General features: G+C 37.2%; 1 protein-coding gene and 1 long non-coding RNA gene across 31 annotated transcripts in view; one reads left to right on the forward strand and one right to left on the reverse strand.

Annotated features, from left to right (window-relative positions):
• LOC103793610 (uncharacterized) overlaps positions 1 to 16686 on the reverse strand; it is a 592261-nt gene extending 575575 nt beyond the window's left edge. For all 30 annotated transcript variants that reach the window (XR_013519261.1, XR_013519259.1, XR_013519258.1 and 27 more), the window contains exon 1: positions 16281 to 16686. Coding sequence is in view for 1 of the 30 variants with exons in the window: in XM_078329046.1 (XP_078185172.1) it covers positions 16282 to 16677 (396 nt within the window). In the remaining 29 variants the exon portion in view is untranslated. The remainder of the gene's footprint in view (positions 1 to 16280) is intronic.
• Positions 16687 to 16722: 36 nt separating this feature from the next.
• LOC103793614 (uncharacterized) overlaps positions 16723 to 18653 on the forward strand; it is a 201320-nt gene continuing 199389 nt past the window's right edge. Inside the window, exons 1-2 of the long non-coding RNA XR_001912111.4 lie at positions 16723 to 16916; positions 18086 to 18150. This is a non-coding gene — a long non-coding RNA (uncharacterized LOC103793614). The remainder of the gene's footprint in view (positions 16917 to 18085; positions 18151 to 18653) is intronic.

Consider the following 18653-nt stretch of genomic DNA (forward strand, 5'->3'; position numbering starts at 1 on the left):
TGTTTGAAGATAAAGGGAGGAAGAATTCTGAAGTCAGGGCCAGCCTTAAGGGGCATAACTCCTTCCTGTCACTTCCTGAAATTTTTTGCTACCTGGCTTTTGAGAGTCTGCCAAAGTGAGAATTTCATGACATATAACCTCTCAACATTTACATTTTCAAAACTGTCCACAATACCAAAAGCAGATACTAGAGAAAAGTCCAAAACATGATTTTTCCCCTCCACTCAGACCATCTTAGCAACATACTAACTGTAAGACTCTAAGTGCTCTTACCCTCAATGCAATTCTGTTAGAACTCTGCCTCTCTTCCATGTTATTAAGGTTTTGCTCTTTGCAAGGTGTCCACAACACAAATATATATTTCTTATAAATAAACTCACTCTCAAAGACTGCTGTCCTTTAGGATATAGCCAGCATGCCATATCCATAACATAGTTCTTCTTTACAGTCCTAGTGAAACATGTAAGATCAGCTGCTAAGTCCCTGCATCTCAGACAGGAACTTAACTTCTTCCACCTTGTAGCCTAAATAACTTCTCACAAGTTTGGAGTTCCACAGATCTCTAGAGCAGGGGCAACATGCCACCAGTCTCTTTGCTAAAATACAGCAAGGGTTACCTTTATTCCAGTTCCCAACAAGTTCCTCATCTCCACCTGAGACCACTTCAGCCTAGATTTCATTGTTTTTGGTCAAAGCCATTCAACAAGTCTCTAAGAAGTTCCAAACTTTCCCACATCTTCCTTTCTTCTTCTGAGCCCTCCAAACTGTTGCAACCTCTGCCTGTTATCCAGTCCCAAAGTTGCTTCCACATTCTTGGGTATTTTTATAGCAGAACCTGTCTCTACCAGAACCAGTTTACTATATTAGTCCATTCTCATATTGCTAAAATGAACTGCCCAAGATTTTGCCAATTAGCAATGAATTAAATTGACAGATGTATTAAAATAATAATACCCAGTTACCCAAAATGTCCAAATGTATTCACAGGTACATACCTTTTTTCATTCAAGGAAAAACAATTGTCATACTCTTAATAAATCTAGAGTATGGAAAAAAGAAGCATACAAATTATTTTTCTTGGCCTCACATAACATTGACATCCAAAATTTACAAACCACAAACTAGAAAAATATAGACACATTTTGCTTTTGACTATGGATATGAAATATTAACAAAATACGACCCCCCAAATTCAGCTGGGTATTGAAAGAATAAAATATTCTAACCAAGTGGAGTTCACCTCCAGGGGTCTAAAATAGGATATGTATTCATAAAATTCACAACGGTCTAAAGGTCAAAACAGAGCATCATATATGACTAGTTCAACGGATGTGGGAAAACATTTGACTACATTCAACATCCATTTTTGTTAAAATGAATTTAATAAAAGGAATAAATTAAACAAGTATATATAAAGAAATATGTAAGTAAAGGAAATGTAATATATTATATATGTGTATATATACATATCAATAGACCTAGACAATGAAAGAAGTAAGCATACATATAATAAAATATGAAAGTCAAATTATAATTATTTTCATGTAATATCTTATATACACAGAAATCTCAGGGGAGTCATCAGAAATTATTGAAATGAGAATTTACAAAATTCATGATAAAAAGGATAATTTTTCCTTATGAAAATAAATATTGAAAAGACAAGGAAGAAAAAGAAATGATCTAAGGCAGAAGTCAGCATTTCAGTAAAGCACCAGGTGGAAAATATTTTAGGTTTGCAGGTCATATGGTTTCTGTTCCAACTACGTAACTCTAAGCAGCCATACAATAATGATGTCAATTTTCTCAAATTTATAAGCTTGATAAAATCATTTTAAAAGACCAACTAAATTCATCTAGGGTCCAATAAAGAAATGGAGAAAAAATATGAAAGGGCAAATTAACAAAAGAGACTCACATACATCTAAAAATACCTTTTTGCAAGTGTAAATCAATGTGTCCTACTTGGAAGGCAGTTGGTGACCTCTGTCAAATTTGTCAAAGCAGGAACTTATTTACCCAATAATTCTGTGATAGTAGTTTACCTTACTGATGTGTCTGCAGGTGTTCACCAATATATGTGTTCTGTTTGGCTCTTCTATGTTCATATCTTACTTTGTTTATATATATATATTTTTTTGTTTTTTTTTGAGATGGAGTTTCGCTGTTGTTACCCAGGCTGGAGTGCAATGGCAGGATCTCAGCTCACCACAACCTCCGCCTTCTGGGTTCAAGCAATTCTCCTGCCTCAGCCTCCTGAGTAGCTGGGACTACAGGCGTGCACCACCATGCCCAGCTAATTTTTGTATTTTTAGTAGAGACAGGGTTTCACCTTGTTGACCTCGTGATCCACCCTACTCAGCCTCCCAAAGTGCTGGGAGTATAGGCGTGAGCCACTGTGCCCCGCCACTTTGTTTGCATTTTAATATCAGCAGTGTTATCTATGTAGGATATTCATTTTATATATTTGTATATTTATGGTCTTTATATATTGTATCTTTTATATGTATTTATATATTTATATCTATATATTGTCTACTTTTAAAGCTCTATTTTTAAGCCCTAATGAATATTTTGTTTTGTTCTAATATCCAAGGGAACATTAGCATACTTTGGGAATAGTTTAAAAATTAAGTTTTGACCTTCCCTGAAATTATCAAACACTTGAACTTTCTTTGTAATGAAAGCAAGTTGCCATATTCACTAAATAAAAACTTTAATAATAAACAATTGTTTAGTAAAACAATGTGCTCAGAACAGCAAAAATTTAAACTATTAGAACTCTGTTTCTAAAACAGAAACAGTACACAGTACACAGCACTCTGTGTACCTATTGATATTGAGACTGTAGCTCCTTTTCATATTAATAAATATTCTGATATAAAAAAAGGACTCAGTTTTAGCTTAAATTTGGGAATATGCATTATCATAACTTATTTAATAAGAAAACTTTTTTTATTTCTTCATGGACAGTTTGGGTGATAGATTCTTAGGAAAATTAAAATAAATTGTACCAAGTCTTTTTTAGGAGGATGATTTTCTGTAGTATAATACAGTTGTTGTTGTTATGCTATTTAAGTGTTTGGGGGCCAAAACTGAATAATGCTCATGACAATGTGTTCACTTTTTTTCTCTTTGTTTGAAAATGTTGGGAGGTTATGACAAAAGACACCACCTACATGAACACTTTCTGAAGGTCATGGCATGGGGGCTTCCATACATTTTTTCCACCAATAAAAAATAAAAATAAAATAAAAGGCTCCCACTTGTAAAGTGCAGAAAACCCTAACAGTTGATTAGAGCCAAAGGTGATGTTCCAGGAAAAACAATAGCTGTTTTGTGTGTTTTCTCCACAGCTCGGAAATGCTGTTAGTCAGAAAAGAAGAAAAAAATTATCCTGCAAACAGAGTCAAATATTTGACTTCTACTTTCCTTTCATAATGAGGAAATGAGAAAATGGCATGACTTTCATAGCAAATCTCTTCGCCTTTCTGTCTCAGTGTTTGGAGGTGGGGTGGGGGCAGGGGTGCCTGGAGGACCTTCCCTGGTGAGCGCCTGAGGAATGAAAAGCTACACATTCCAGACTTTCATAGCCTCACCCTTCTCCTGCTCTGCCTTTGACATGGTCACCTCCCTTCCCCGTTCTTCCTCACTCCCCCTTCTAACTCCCACTTTTTATTTTATTTTTTCGTAGTCTCTGAAAATGCAATAGAGAATAAAAATGTGGTAAGACCTGCCGCCAGCACCTATGCCCTCCAGTCCTGAGCTGACAAAAATGTCAAGAAACTGACAGTAAAATATGCGAAGAGAAAGCCCTGCAAACAAGAACAAACCCTGGACTGTTTGGCACTTTCGCCACACTGTGTCATGGTTTTCAAACAGAAATAGCAGTTGTGGGATTTATTATCTCTAAAATCACTTGTTAAATTTTACACTAGGCAAATGATATAAAGTATACGAAAAAGGAAGCTGCTGAAGAAGGAATGAGGCAATTCGGATAAGGAAATAGACAGATGGACTCCACGGAGCACTAATAGAGGGATCATTGCCATAGTCAGTGGAGGGATTATTTATCCACCCCTGTGGATTTCTAATTAGGCGAGAGGGCTGGTAAGGAAAGGAAAAGAACCGGCATGAAAACTACCAACTCTGTCTACATGAGCCCAATATATGGTTGAAAAGTTGAAATATACATTTATTTTAATAACCTATTATTAGATAACCTAGTTAATTTCCTTGAGCACTTCTAGTTTTACTCAATGGTTCTAATGAGAACTTTTGAGGAATTGTGGACATTGTCACTGTTTCGGAATGCCTAATGGAGGCTGGGTTTTCCATTTATCTAATTTCATCTATATAGCAATTATAGAAGATAAGTAATTTTTCCCCCCTTTGAGAGACTAAGATGTGGGGCAAAGTAACTTTCCTCCATGAAAAGAAACTGAGGCAGAGGGGAAAGTCACTCACAAAAATCATAGTTGCTAGTTGACACAGCTGGTATTCAAATATGTAATTGTCTGAACCCAGGTGACCCTCTTAACACAAAACTTCTCCTTGAAAGAGAGCAGTTGATTTAGTTATTTAATAAATATATTTATAAGATATCACTTTAAATAGCAAACACAACTCGGGACACATTCTAAGCAAGAGCTACAAATATCCTATACTTATCCATTTGAAATTGCATCTTAACCCTTCTTCTTTAACAACTGGAGACACTCATAAATGTGGTTTATTTCCTTATCCTTTAACAGATTGAAAAATCAAGGCACACAAGAATGTAATGTCCTGTTTTGGTTAAACTAATAATCACAGCACCCTTGTAAAAATAGGAAGAAACAGCTGTATAAAATGACTCCATCAAAGCAGAATTGCGTTACTCCCTTAAGACATCAGATATCATAGATATGTCTATAATCGATGGTTTTAAAGTGCAATTGAGGTGCCCTACTTAGTTTGGGGTATGCACCACTCAATTGCACATAAAACTGGCAACTCAAGGCCTCAAAAAAAGACAGAGGGAAAAAAAGAAGAAAGAGGAGAAGCCAAGTGGGAAAGCACACAGGACTCAATTGCCCTTGAAATTTGCACACAACATTTCCCAGAGGCAATTAGTCTGCAGACAGAAGAAAGGGAGGTCCCTGTAATCTTATGTGGCTTACTCAGTGGCATCCAGCGTGACTGGCAAAGTCAGGAGGAAAACCAGGGAGTGTGGTTCCCAGCTCTTTCTGACCAACAGACAACTGTTTTTCTCCTAATAGGCAGTGCAACCATGGACTCATCACCTCCGCTTTGATGGCAGTTCTAAAGAGAGCCATAAAACTGCCATTGAAATTCAAATGTCTTATCAGTGGAAACATCTAAAGCCCATAACAGCACTAGTGATAACCCCTTAATGTTCAAATAGATCTCTGAGGGAAGGAGAGACACTAGCTTCCCCTTCAAGATGGACACTGGGTTTGGTGCAATGACAAAATACTCAAGTGTCTGCAAGCACCCACCTCTCACATTATTCTTTCGTAAATTTTATTATTACTTTAAAAACAGAATTTGGGGAAGAAAGAATAACAACTTTAATTCCATTTACATATGAATAGAAGAATATGTGCCTATTGGAAACGAACTTCTAGTTAAAATATGAGCTGCAGAACAAAGACCATCTGATTAGGAGTCTGTGTGAGGTTACAGCACACTCATTTATTTTAACTCTGGTTCAAAGTGTTCTCAAGATGCTGTGACCACTTCCTAGAGAACTTTTCAGAGCATTATTTGCAGCAGTTCTACTTCTTTCCTCATTTAAATGATTTTAGTTTGCATTTTACGCAGACAGAAGGTACATATTTATTTTGAGTGAGACATAACAAATGTAAATAACTTTTATTTTAGAGGTAAGCTTCTTCCATTTTAATTTGGGCCGTCAATTGGTGGTAAATGGAAGCAACATTTTTAAACAAACGTAATTAGTAACGGCATACATCCCTTATATCAGTCATGTCCTTCTCACTGAATTGTCTATTTTGGAAGAAAACAAAAACAAAAACAAGAGGGACCATCTATGTATTTTACCTTCAAGGAAGTCAATATATTTGTATTCTGCCTATCTATAAAACTGAACCTTTCGGATTTTTGCTCGATAATTAATTTATAGTGAGAAACATTTGCTTCTTCACTTTCTGTCTGTACCAGAAGCTAAATATAAATAGTAGAAGACTGATTTACAATTAGTACAGTGAATACATCCTATTGCTTAGAACTTCTAGCACTATTTACCAACCTCAGCATTCTTCTGGCTAAAATCTCATGTAACTGATTTTGATCATGAATCTGAAATTAAATTTGCCATTTTTAATTGCTCTCTTACTATTTTTCTTTCCAGAATTCAGTCATCAGTAATTCTGTGTTTCTCATTTCAAGGGCTAGATATTGGAGTTGGTAACATTATGGAAATAAAAATGTCTTTTAGAGGGCCTTTACTTCTAAAATTGTGTTTATAATTTTTACACCGCAAGAAAAGTATTCTGCTTCTTTCAACACATAACCAGTATGTTACATACTGTTAACTGAGTTTCACCGATACTTTAAAAACAACTCTTGTAAACTTTTCCTCTGTTTCCTTATGATCAATTACTTACTGTCTTTAGTAGTAGATGGCATGATTTAGCTGAAAATTGAAAATCACACGCATTGGATTTTGAATCACAGGCCTATATTGACAAGGGCCTACAGGAGGAAAGGACCTAAGAAAAATGAAAACAAACAAAAAAACCAACTAACTCTCCTACTGACTACTTTTCCTTGAATGCCATTAACTAACCAGCCATCTTCTTATTTTAAGTGGATTGAATGTAATATTTAGAATAGACATTAAGAACACAGCTTTGGTTTTATACAGAGCAAATTTTGGATTCTGCCACCTGCAAGCCTTGTGACCTTGTGAAAGGTTAATCTCTTCAAGCTGTGGTTTCCTCTTATGTTAAATGGAGATACTCATGTTACTAATGGCCAGGTTGTGTGGGCACATAACATGCTTAGTAAGACAGAATAAAATCTCATTAAATGTCATATGCTAATGTAGAGGGTAACAGTAGTAGCAGCAGAAGCAGTAGTAACAGTCATAACAGAAATATCCAGCTTCTCTCTCTGTCTCTGAAACACTTTAACCAAACTACTGAGATGCTAGCCTGATCCAACTGGGTCCCCACAATCTGAATACAACACCGATTAGTTACTAGGTGTCCTGTATTTTTCTCTCTTGCTCAGTTCTCATCTTCTCCCTAACGTGAACTATTTAATATCCTTTCATGAACTTCTTTTTTGCTTAATTTAATCAGGGTCAATTTTTGCCAATTACAACTAAAGAGGTCCAAGGGGTACAAATGTGAAAACACAGATATTGCCTTTATCTCCCTGAAATTACCATACTCTTCATGTAAAGTTGATTCAAAATCTTTTGTCACTTCAGTAGCAGAATACTACCCATGCAATCTGAAATACTTAATAACAGCTTCCAATGAATAGCTTGCATCCTCTAGAAAAAGATAACTCACTCTGTTTGCCAGTGCCTTCTGGTCAATTCAGTCCAATGACCGGTCAAGTTGTTAAACCAAAATCAACTAAATTGGTTGTTCAGCTTGCCTTGACCACTCATGTCAGTCTCAAAGTATGACCCCATGCAATTCTGCAGTCATAGCCGCATAAAGCCGTGTCCTAGCACTGAATCTGGATGGATTATTAAAAGAAAAAAGATAGAGCCGGTATTTAAAAATGACTTCTTTGTATTTTTATCTTTAACCATAACAACTGAGAATTTAAAATAATTGAAGACTAAAGTATCTAGATTACTATGTCTTTATTATTTAAGGCAAAATACAGTCCAAGTGTTATGGGTAAATGAGGTAAATAAGGCATTGAATTTGGAGTCTGAAAATCTGGATTGAAATCTTTATTCTGTCATGTGGTAGCAGAGCCATTTCCATTGAACTGTCCTTCCATTTTGACTGGCTCAGTCCTTATTTCCCTTGTATCTCTGCTTAAATATCATTACCATTCACCTACCTCTGCTCTTCCCTTATGGTATTGTGTCAGTAGTTTTTTCATACCTTATTAAGAGTCATTATTTATATGTTTATTTATTCTTTATCTGTCCAACTATACTGTAAGCAAAACCAAGTTTTTTTAATGCCCATTTTATTTTCCAATGTATACTTATGGTGCAGTATAATCTCTAGCATACAGCCATTGCTTATTCATAATTTGTTGAATGAACACATGAATTCTTCGTACGCTCAACTTCTAATGTGTTCACATTCTCTTTCACACCGGAAATGTTAAACTTTATTCATGAGTCCATGTTTCAACTATTTTTAGTATACACAATAAAAATTTCTACTGAAGATAAGATTTACCAACTATACGAAAGGTATTAAATTTTCTGCATAGATCCATTTAAATGCACAAAATCATTTTTTTAGCATAAGTTTCCAAGGCTTACTTTTGTAAAATAAGTGTAAGTGAACTCTTTGAAGGAAATTAATCTTTCAAGCTGGCCAGATTCTTTATCTCATCAATGAACAGAATTATCCATGTCAAAAATTTGAAATGTAAATAATCTTCAGAAGGTCTTTTATCCTTTTAGCTTGCTCTCTAATTTGTCATTTCTAGAATGGATGTCCTAACATTACTGATGAAAGAGAACTTGCATAGACTGTAAACTCAATGAGCCATTAAATAGGTGACAATAATCTTGACAGAAATTTGGAATATTTAATTAGCACAAAAAATACTCTTAGCCAGTGCACTCAATTACTTCCATGGATAGTCCCCAAAATATCAACCAACTATTTTGCATATCCATGAAATCCTTTGGAAGGTATTTAAGATTGAAAAAGGAGATAATATTTCATCTATTAATTGAGGACTTGACATACTTGTGCATGTCCAGTAATAAAGTTTCAAAGTGAATTCAGTTTAGATCCTTGAGATATTTTTTAAGGTGACATTTCTATCCTTAAGGCAACCATCAATAAAAGACGATGAAAACCTCTGGGTTACAGAAAGGAAATATACGGTCTAGTGTACCCAATGATATCATTACTGTTTCTTTTTGACATAACCTAATTGGCCAAAGACCAATAAAATAAGGTGAAGAAACAAAAAAAATCATAATCTTGCAAGTCATAATCATAATGGGAATACCAGCTTTACAAAATTGGTCCATTGGCACAAGCATAAACAGCTTAGAGAAAGAGTACAATGAAGAGGAATTAATAAGAAAGCATCAGCAAGGCCAAGCAGGAATTGAATGCTTTAAATACAGGAACAAAAAATAGATTAGGAAATATATACAGAGAACACAAGGAATACTGACTTACTTCCACAAGACCAACTCATTACCTTTGTCTATTTAATAGGAAAAACATATTATAGTTTTAAAATATGGGACTTTTAATAATTTCTCATGTTTACAAAATGATAACAATACATTTAATCTCATAAATAGGCTCAATATTTGACAAAGTGGTTTGGTTAGATGTTTATTTATTTATTTTTTTCACTCTTGTCACCCAGCCAGGAGCGCAATGGTGTGATCTAGGCTCACTCTGCCTCCTGGTTTCAAGCAATTCTTCTACCTCAGCCTCCCAAATAGCTAAGATGACAGGCATGCACCACCACACATGGCTAATTTTTTTTTTTTTTAAGTAGAGATGGGGTTTCACCATGTTGGTCAGGCTGGTCTTGAACTCCTGACCTCGACTGCTCCACCCACCTCGTCCTCCCAAAGTATTGGGATTACAGGTGTGTACCACTGTGCCTGGCCTGGTTAAGATGTTTTACAAAACTCTGTCACCCATATTGTCTCACCAAGCAGTCTAACATCACAGCCCTGGCAAGCGACGAGATACAGGAGGAATGCTTATTCTCTGAGTTACACAGCCTAAGAACAGTACATTGTTCTTACTCTTCCATCAAACCTTCCCTTCAGTAATCCTACTCCATACTGGGGCAAAACTATGGAATAGAGACTGATATAGAGGGCCACAGATGCATGCTCAAGTTCTCTATCCAAAAATGAAGCTAATCTCAGTAGGAGTCCAGTGAGCACAAAAGGGAAAAATCCCACCTTTTATCAGATACTAAATGTTCTGGCATTGCTCAACTGGATTAGTTTCATCATCTGTTTCCAATGCCTGTGTCTTATAAAATATGCCAGTAAACTGAGAATGTATGTATATATCTGTTTAGTTATTCATTTATTGGTTGATTAAATAATCATTAGTGAATGTTTAATATGATGTGACACTTTGCCTGACTCTGGAGATAACAAAGATAACTCAGAACATCAAATAGCTTAGTGCAGTTTTAAGAATAAATATGAAAGTAAATACTAGACAAAAGTAGTACTGATGTGCAAATTGATATTTATAAGAGGTACTACCTGAGCATAGAGAATGTTTAGAGTTGACCAGGAGATAAATGAAGAAAAAGCTTCCTAGAGAATTTTTGGAGCTAGGGTTGGAAATGGAGCACTAAAGATCTCTTCAGCCCATGAACTCAAATAAAGCTTAACTTTTTTTCACAATTGAGGTGTTCAAATTTCATAGTATCATTTTCGTTTTTTAAATAATTTTCAAAACTATTATTATTCATAAATGCCTGCACAGCCAGTTCAAGAATTATTTTTTTGTCGACCTTGTGCCAAATAATTTTTTTTCACTGAATGATGAAATAAATAGGTATTTTGATGTTGTATATTTAACAGATAACCCCATCTGTTATATATCTAGCAACCTTATTAAACTCTTCATTGTTTCTAATAGTTTGTCTTTAGCTATCTGTTTGTTTTTATGAGTATATCATTTAAAACAATTATTTTAATTCATCTGTTTCCATTTTTTTTGCCAATAACATTTTTTTTCAATATTATTTCACTAGCTAGGTTCTTCAACAGTATATGAAATAAAAGTAGAGCTTGTGGACATACATCTTTTTTTTCCACCTATTTTAGAGAAGAGTATTCTTTTCAGATGGCTATAAGTTTTAAGTTTTTATTTTTAAAAGTAGTTAACAGGTTAAAAAACTTTCCTTCTGTAACTAATTGACTAAGGTTCTTTAAACAGAAATGGAGTTAATATTTGACTTTTTAATAATAGCCATTCTAACCAATGTGTTACTATATCTTATTGTAGTTTTGATTTGCATTTCTCTGATGATTAGTGATGATGAGCCTTTTTTCCCATATTTCTTGGCTACTTGTCTTCTTTTAAGAAGTGTCTGTTTCTGTCCTTTGCCCATTTTGTAATGGGGTTGTTTTTACTTGTTGATTTGTTTAAATTTCTTATACATTCTGAATATCAGACATTTGTCAGATGTATACTTTATGAATAATTCCTCCTATTCTGTAGGTTGTCTGTTTACTCTACAGATAGTTTCTTTTGCCATGCAGTGGTTCTTTAGTTTAATTAGGTCTCATTTGCCAATTTTTTTTTTTTTTTGGTAATTGTTTTTCAGGATTTAGCCAAAAATTATTCGCCAAGGTCAAAGTCAACAAGGGTGTTTCCTATGTTTTCTTCTCGGATTCTTATAGTTTGAGGTCTCACATTTAAATCTTTAATCTTCAGCTATCTTGGTATATGGTGACAGACAGGGGCCATTTTCCTTCTTCTGCATATGGCTAAACAGCTATTCCAGCACCATTTATTAAATAGAAAAGGGAATCCTTTCCCCATTGCTTCCTTTTGTCAACTTTGTTGAGGATTGGATGGCTGTAGATGTTTGTCTCTTCTGTTTCATTGGTCTATGTGTCTGTTTTTGTACCAGTATCATGCTGTTCTGGTTGCTTTAGCTTTCTAGTATAGTTTGTAAGTCAGGTAGTGTAATGCTTCCAGATTTGTTCTTTTTTCTTAAGATTGCTTTGGCTATTTTTCTGATTCCATATGAATTTCAGAATAGTTTTTTTGTAATTCTGTGAAGAATGGAATAATTTGATGGGAATAGTGTGGAATCTGTAAGTTGCTTGGAGCAGTATGATCATTTTAACAATAGTGTTTCTTCCTATCCATGAGCATAGAACATTTTTCCATTTATTTGTGTTGTCTCTGATTTCTTTTTGCAGTATTTTATGCTTCTCCTTGAAGAGATCCTTTACCTAATTAGTTAGCTGTATTCCTGGGTATTTCCATTTTTTGTGGCTATTGTAAATGAGATTAGGTTCTTGATTTGACTCTCAGCTTGAATATTACTGATGTATAGAAATGCTGATTTTTGTTCAATGAATTTGTATCTTAAAACTTTACTGACATTGTTTATCGGTCCTAGGGGCCCTTTGGCTGAGTCCTTAGGATTTTCTAGGTATAGAATCATATTGTCAACAAAGAAAGATAATTTTACTTCTTCTTTTCTATTTGGATTTTTTTTTTTTTTAATTTCTCTTGACTGACTGCTCTAGCTAGGACTTCAAGCACTATACTGAATGGGGGTGATGAGAGTGGGCATTCTCATCTTATTTAAGTTCTCAAGGGGAATGGCTCCATCTTTGGCCATTCCATAAGATGTTAGCCTTGGGTTTGTAATAGATGGCTCTTAACATTTTGAGGTATGTTCCTTCGATGCCCAGTCTGTTGAAAACTTTGCGTCATAAAGGGATACTAGATTGTTCCAAAACCTTTTTCCATGCCCACTGGGATGATTATATAGTTTTTGTTTTTAATTCCCTTTATGTGGAAAATCACATTTCCTGGTTTGCATATGTTGAAACAGCCTTGCAGCCTAGGAATAATACTTGATTATGGTATATGAACTTTTCTATGTACTTCTGGATTCAGTTTTCTAGAATTTTGTTTAGAATTGTTCATCAGGGCTATTAGCTATTAGCTTTCTTTTTTGTATGTGTCTATTTCTGATTTTGGTGTCAGGCTGATGCTGGCTTTATAGAATGAGTTAGGGAGGCGTCTCTTCTCCTCAATTTTTGGAATAGTTTCAGTAGGATTGGTACCAGTTCTTTGTTCATTTGATAGAATTCAGCGGTGAACCATCTAGCCCAGGGCTTCTTTTGGTTGACAGGTTTTTTATTACCAATTCAATTTTATGACTTGTTATTGGTATGGTCAGAATGGCTATCATTAAAAAGTCAATAATAACAAATGCCGGCAAAGGCTACAGAAAAAAGTGAATGCCTATGCACTGTTGGTGGGAAGGTAAATTAGTTGTCGTGGTGCAGAGCGGTTTGGAGATTTCTCAAAAAACTTAAAACAGCATTTAATCCAGCAATCCCATGGCTAGGTATACATACAAAAGAAAACATTGTTCTATCAAAAAGATACATTAATTGAAATGCCATTCATAATAGCTAAGACATGGAGTCAACCTAGAGGCCCATTAATGGTGAATTGGATAAAGAGCATGGTGCATACACAACTACACAGCCACAAAAAGGAACAAAATATAGCTTTGGCATCAACATGGATGTGGTTGGAGGCCATAATCCTAAAAGAATGAATATAGAAACAGAAAACCAAATACTGCATGTTCTCACTTATAAGTGAAAACTAAACATTAAGTACACATGGACATAAAGATGGGAACAAGTAACACTGTGGAATACTATGGTCTCACATTGCTACAAATAAATACCTTAGACAAGTTAATATATGAATAAAAGATGTTTAATTGGCTCATGGTTCTGCAGCCTGCACAGAATGCGTAGTGGTTTCATGACAGAAAGTTAAGGGCATGCAAGACATCCCACATGGCAGGAGCAAGAGCAAAAGAGAACAAGGAGGGGAATATTAAGTACTTTCAAATAACCAGATACCATGAGAAGTCACTCACTATCATGAGAACAGCACCAAGGGCATGGTGCTAAACCATTCATGACCAATCTTGAACATGTTTCTGCTTAGAAATTCCTACTGCCAGATACCCTAAATCATCATTCTCAAGTTTAAAGTTCTACATATCCCTAGGGCAGGAACACAATACAGCCAAGTTCTTTGCTTAGGCCTAACAAAAGTGACCATTGTTCTAGTTCCAAATAAACTCTTTATTTCCATATGAGCTCTCCTCAGCCTGGACTTCACTGTGCACATTTCTATCAGCATTTTGGTCAGAACAATGTATCCAGTCTCTAAGAAGTTCTAAACTTTCTTTCATCTTCCTGTCTCCTTCTGAGATCTTCATACTCTTTTCTGCCTCTCCCTTTTACCCAATTCCAAAACTGCTTCTACATTTTCAGGTATCTTTATATCAATATCCTACTTACTCCTAGTACTATTTTTTTGTATCAGTTTGTTCTCACATTGCTACCAAGGAATACCTGAGACTTGGTAATTTATAAATAAAAGAGGCTTAATTGACTCTTGGTTCTGCAGGCTGTACAGGAAGCATAGCATCTTCTGCATTGGGGAAGGCCTGAGGAAGCTTCTAATCATGGAAAAAGGTTTGTCAGTGTCGTCTCAAACTCCTGACCTAAGGTGATCCACTGGCTCTGGCCTCCCAGAATTCTGGGATTATAGGCGTGAGCCACTGCATCAGGCTTGGGTGTTCTTTGTATTAATTCTTGTAATTTTTCTGTGCATTTGAAATTACATCTCAATACAGAGTTTAAAATTTAAAAAGAAAAATATTTTATAGTTCAGACATCTTCAGCTGGCTCAGACCTTACCCTAGTATGCTTGAATGGGAAGCCACAGCTCCCCTGATTCCCCAATCCCTATCCCTGTCCCTACCTGGCTTGATCTAACATTCTTAGATTGCTCTGTAGTGCTCTCCAGTGGTAATGTGGGGATTTTCAAATCTTTACATCTGTCTTCTACTGCCTTTCTTCTTCTTCTACAAAAATGCTGAAATCATTTGGTTCTATTGGTTATTTATTCTTACTTATTTGTAACACATGTATAATATTCTAAGGGATAAATCAACACAATTAACTACTTTCATATTTTTGGACAGAAGGCTACTTCTATTTTTTTCTCTAATAAATAGGAAATTTGTTGAAAAATAATGTTTTATCCAGTTTGTTTATTGTTGACACAAAGTTTTAGAAGTATAATACCTGGATTAATGGATATGGAGGGGTTTTTTGTTTTACAAGAAACTTAATACATATTTCCAGATTATGTAGTAATCCAGAAAGACTGTATTTTTGGTAAAATGAAATATTTGTACCCACCTCTGGACAATAACTTAAAGAAAAAAAGGACTGTGTTACAAAAGATGGTGGTGGTCATGTTAGTATTGCTATTTTGAGACAGATCTAGGGGTAATGTGGAATAAAGAGAACAAGTAAGTGATATTCTAATCCTGTCAACCTCATTGATCTTGAAAATCAGAAGTCTCAGTGTGAAACAGAGTACATGAGGTTTACTGAAAATCTCATAATCCTGAACTTGAATAGGAAGTATTAATATGAACTCTGAATGTATTTTATCTTATAAACGAAACATTTACTTTGTTTTTGCACTAAAAAGAAACAATGAACAACCCAGTAACAATGAGCACTCCTACCTCCCAGATTGCAGTCTCTAAGTACAATTCCCTACAAAAAGGAACCAGCTCATCTTGGAGAAGTGGTTGATCACATGACTGGAGTAGGAAATATACAAGATGGTGTTAGAACATATTTTTATACCAGATATCAAGGAGACTATGAAAGGCTGCCAGTGTCATGCCCAAATGATTCAGCAGCCAATGTGAAAAGATTTATTTTTCAAAAGGTAGAGACATGACTAGAGGACTCATCCAATAGTATTGTAGGTTGTATTAAAAAGGAATGAGGTCGTGCGATGTGAACTGATACTGGAAGAGCTCTAGGATACACTATTACATCTTTTAAAAGGGATTCATGCTTGTAATCCCACTGCTTTGGTTGCCTGAGGAGGGAGGATCCCTTGAGGCCAGTAGGTCAAGACCAGCCTGGGCAACATAGTGACACCTCTCTACAAAAAAAAAAAAATTTTTTTTTGTTTTAATTATCCACGTATGGTGACAAACCTACAGCTCTAGCTACTTGGGAGGCGGAGGCAGGAGGATTCCCTGAGCCCAGGAGTTTAAGGCTTCAGGGAGCTATTTTCATGCCTCTGTACTGCAGCCTGGGCAACAAAGAGAGACCTCCGTCTCAAACAACAACAACAAAACAACAATAAAAAAGAAAATATGGCCCTACCTGCCACACCTCCCCTTTTTTCTGTAGCTCCAGCCGAAGCCGAACCCCCTGCCCCCGCTCCCTGCATCCCTGCACCATGAGCTTCTGCTCGGAGCACTACACGTGCCCCTCCCACTCCTACCTCAAGGTGTTCGGGGACGACTCCCGCCTGTCTGCTCGCGTCTCCGGGGCCGGCCGCGCGGGTGGCTTCCACTCGCAGTTGCTGTCCCGCTACAATGTGGCCTCCTCCACCGCCTGCTCCTCAGCCTCGTGGCTCGGCCTCCGCCTGGCCTATCCCCTGCCGCCGGCGTCCTAACGGCTGGCACTGAGCCAGGGCGACGGCGCACACCAACGAGTACAAGATCATCCGCACTAACGAGGAGCAGCTGCAGGGCCTCAACGACCGCGTCGTCGTGTTCATCAAGAACATCGAGAACAGCTGGAGACGCAGAACTGCGCGCTGGAGGCCGAGTGGGCCACGCTGAGGCAGCGCCGCGCGGAGCCGTCGCCACGCCTAGCCCGTGCCTCGGCGAGCTCATCTCGCGGCTGGAGGAAGCGAACTCGGCGCGCGCGCAGGCCCTGCTGGGGGCGACCGGCTGGCTGAGGGTGAGGCGGCTGCGGGCGCGCTGTGCGGAGGCCCGCCGCGGACGCTAGGGTGCCGAGCACGCCCTGAAGGCACAGCCGCGCGACGTGGACGTCGCCACGCTGGCACGCCTGGAGCTGGAGAAGAAGGGGCAGTCGCTGCTGGACCAGCTGGCCTTCGTGCGCTCTTTCCTCAGTGGGTAAAATTACATGCTTGTTGACCATGTCTGTGATTCGTGTAAGGACTTATCCGTGACCATTTCATATTCCTTCAGTCCTGTAGGTTAAAAAAATGTCAGTGACGAAGTTTAAGTGTTTCCCCCAACAAATAAAATAACGAAAAGAATCCCTAGACTTCAGGCTTTCAGCTTATACAAATCCATTTAATTGGGGGAAGAACTATTAAGGATGTAGCCTTTCACCTTTACTTTGGAAGCACAGTAAATAGTTATTCCAAACAGTGATTAAGCTGAACTTAGATTTAGTCGTATAAGCTAGAAGTGAGTGTTTCTATGAGTGGAAAAGGCCCAGGTGTCATTTACGCGTCAGTTCATTTGTGGTGATATAGAATTCGCTTTTTCATGCCCTTACCCTTAGAATCCACATATTCCCTTTTCCCGCTAGCCTAGGTCCTAAAGAGGCCTTGCTTTCACTCCCCTATCCCTTTTACGAGTACTAAGTGTAGGATATCATGTCACCAGAACACAATGCTAGTGCCCCAAAGTAAAAGAAACCACTTCTGGCCAGGCGCAGTGGCTCACGCCTGTAATCCCAGCACTTTGGGAGGCCGAGGCGGGCAGATCACGAGGCAAGAGTTGGAGACCTTCCTGGCCAACACGGTGAAACCCCGTTTTTACTAAAAATACAAAAAAATTAGCCAGGCGTGGTGGCATGCACCTGTGGTCCCAGCTACTCCAGAGGCTGAGGCGAAGAATCGCTTGAACCGAGGAGGCAGAGGTTGCAGTGAGCCAAGATTGCGTGCCACTGCACTCCAGCCTGCAGACACAGCAAGACTCCGTCTCAAAAAAAAAAAAAAAAAAAAAAAAAAAAAAAAAAAAAAAAAAAAAAAAACCACTTCTGGTCGATTAACATCACCAGCAGAAAGATTTCTTTTTCTTTTAAAAAGAAATCTTTTTCTTTTCTAAAGGACTTCCCCAACATTTACCCCACGGCTGCACAGTTGGTAGGGTCCTGCCGGAGAGGAAGAGACACTCAGACCAGAGGAGGTGTGTGCATGTGCCTACTCACTTGCTAGAAGTAGATTCTGGACAGTCAGTTCTTCATCTGCCCAACTGGGTAGCATCTGCATTGCCCAGTCTTTCACGTGTGCCAAGGCTGATGCAGGATTTGTTCTCTGTCCAGCAGTCACTTCTGCCAGAACAGAAGGGTTGCCCCGTCTCTGTTCCACATCTCCTTTAAGAGCTCTGGTGGTAAGTACATGATGCTTTTATTGAACTTTCTTATCCTAGCACATGCTTCAATACTTCAAGGAACTTGAAAGATACTTTTCTCTTCTTCCTTGCTTTTACCCATCCCTGTCTTTACTCCTCACGCTTACTGTAAGACATGAGTAAAATAAGAAATTAAAAGTCACACGAATCCCACCAAAAATAATAATAAGAAGAAAAATAAATTAAAAATAGAGCCATTATTCAATATATAAACTATAATAACATGTAATATTATACTTTCTATACTGGTAACTATTCTGTGATAAATCTATTTAGCTTCAAGATTTTGCAAATTTTATTTGCTAGTATATATTTTTTAAATTTGAGATATAATAGTAACTATTATCAGTTTTTGCCCTAGATTTTGAGCCTCAGTGGGCAAAGATTATGCACATTTGATGAGCTATTTGGCATTTATAAGGGCTTTGTGCAAATAAATACATAATCATTTTAGTAGATGCATTGACAAAAACAGAGAGATG

This window comes from Callithrix jacchus, chromosome 6, assembly GCF_049354715.1.
Source record: "Callithrix jacchus isolate 240 chromosome 6, calJac240_pri, whole genome shotgun sequence".
NCBI classification, from domain to species: domain Eukaryota; kingdom Metazoa; phylum Chordata; class Mammalia; order Primates; family Cebidae; genus Callithrix; species Callithrix jacchus.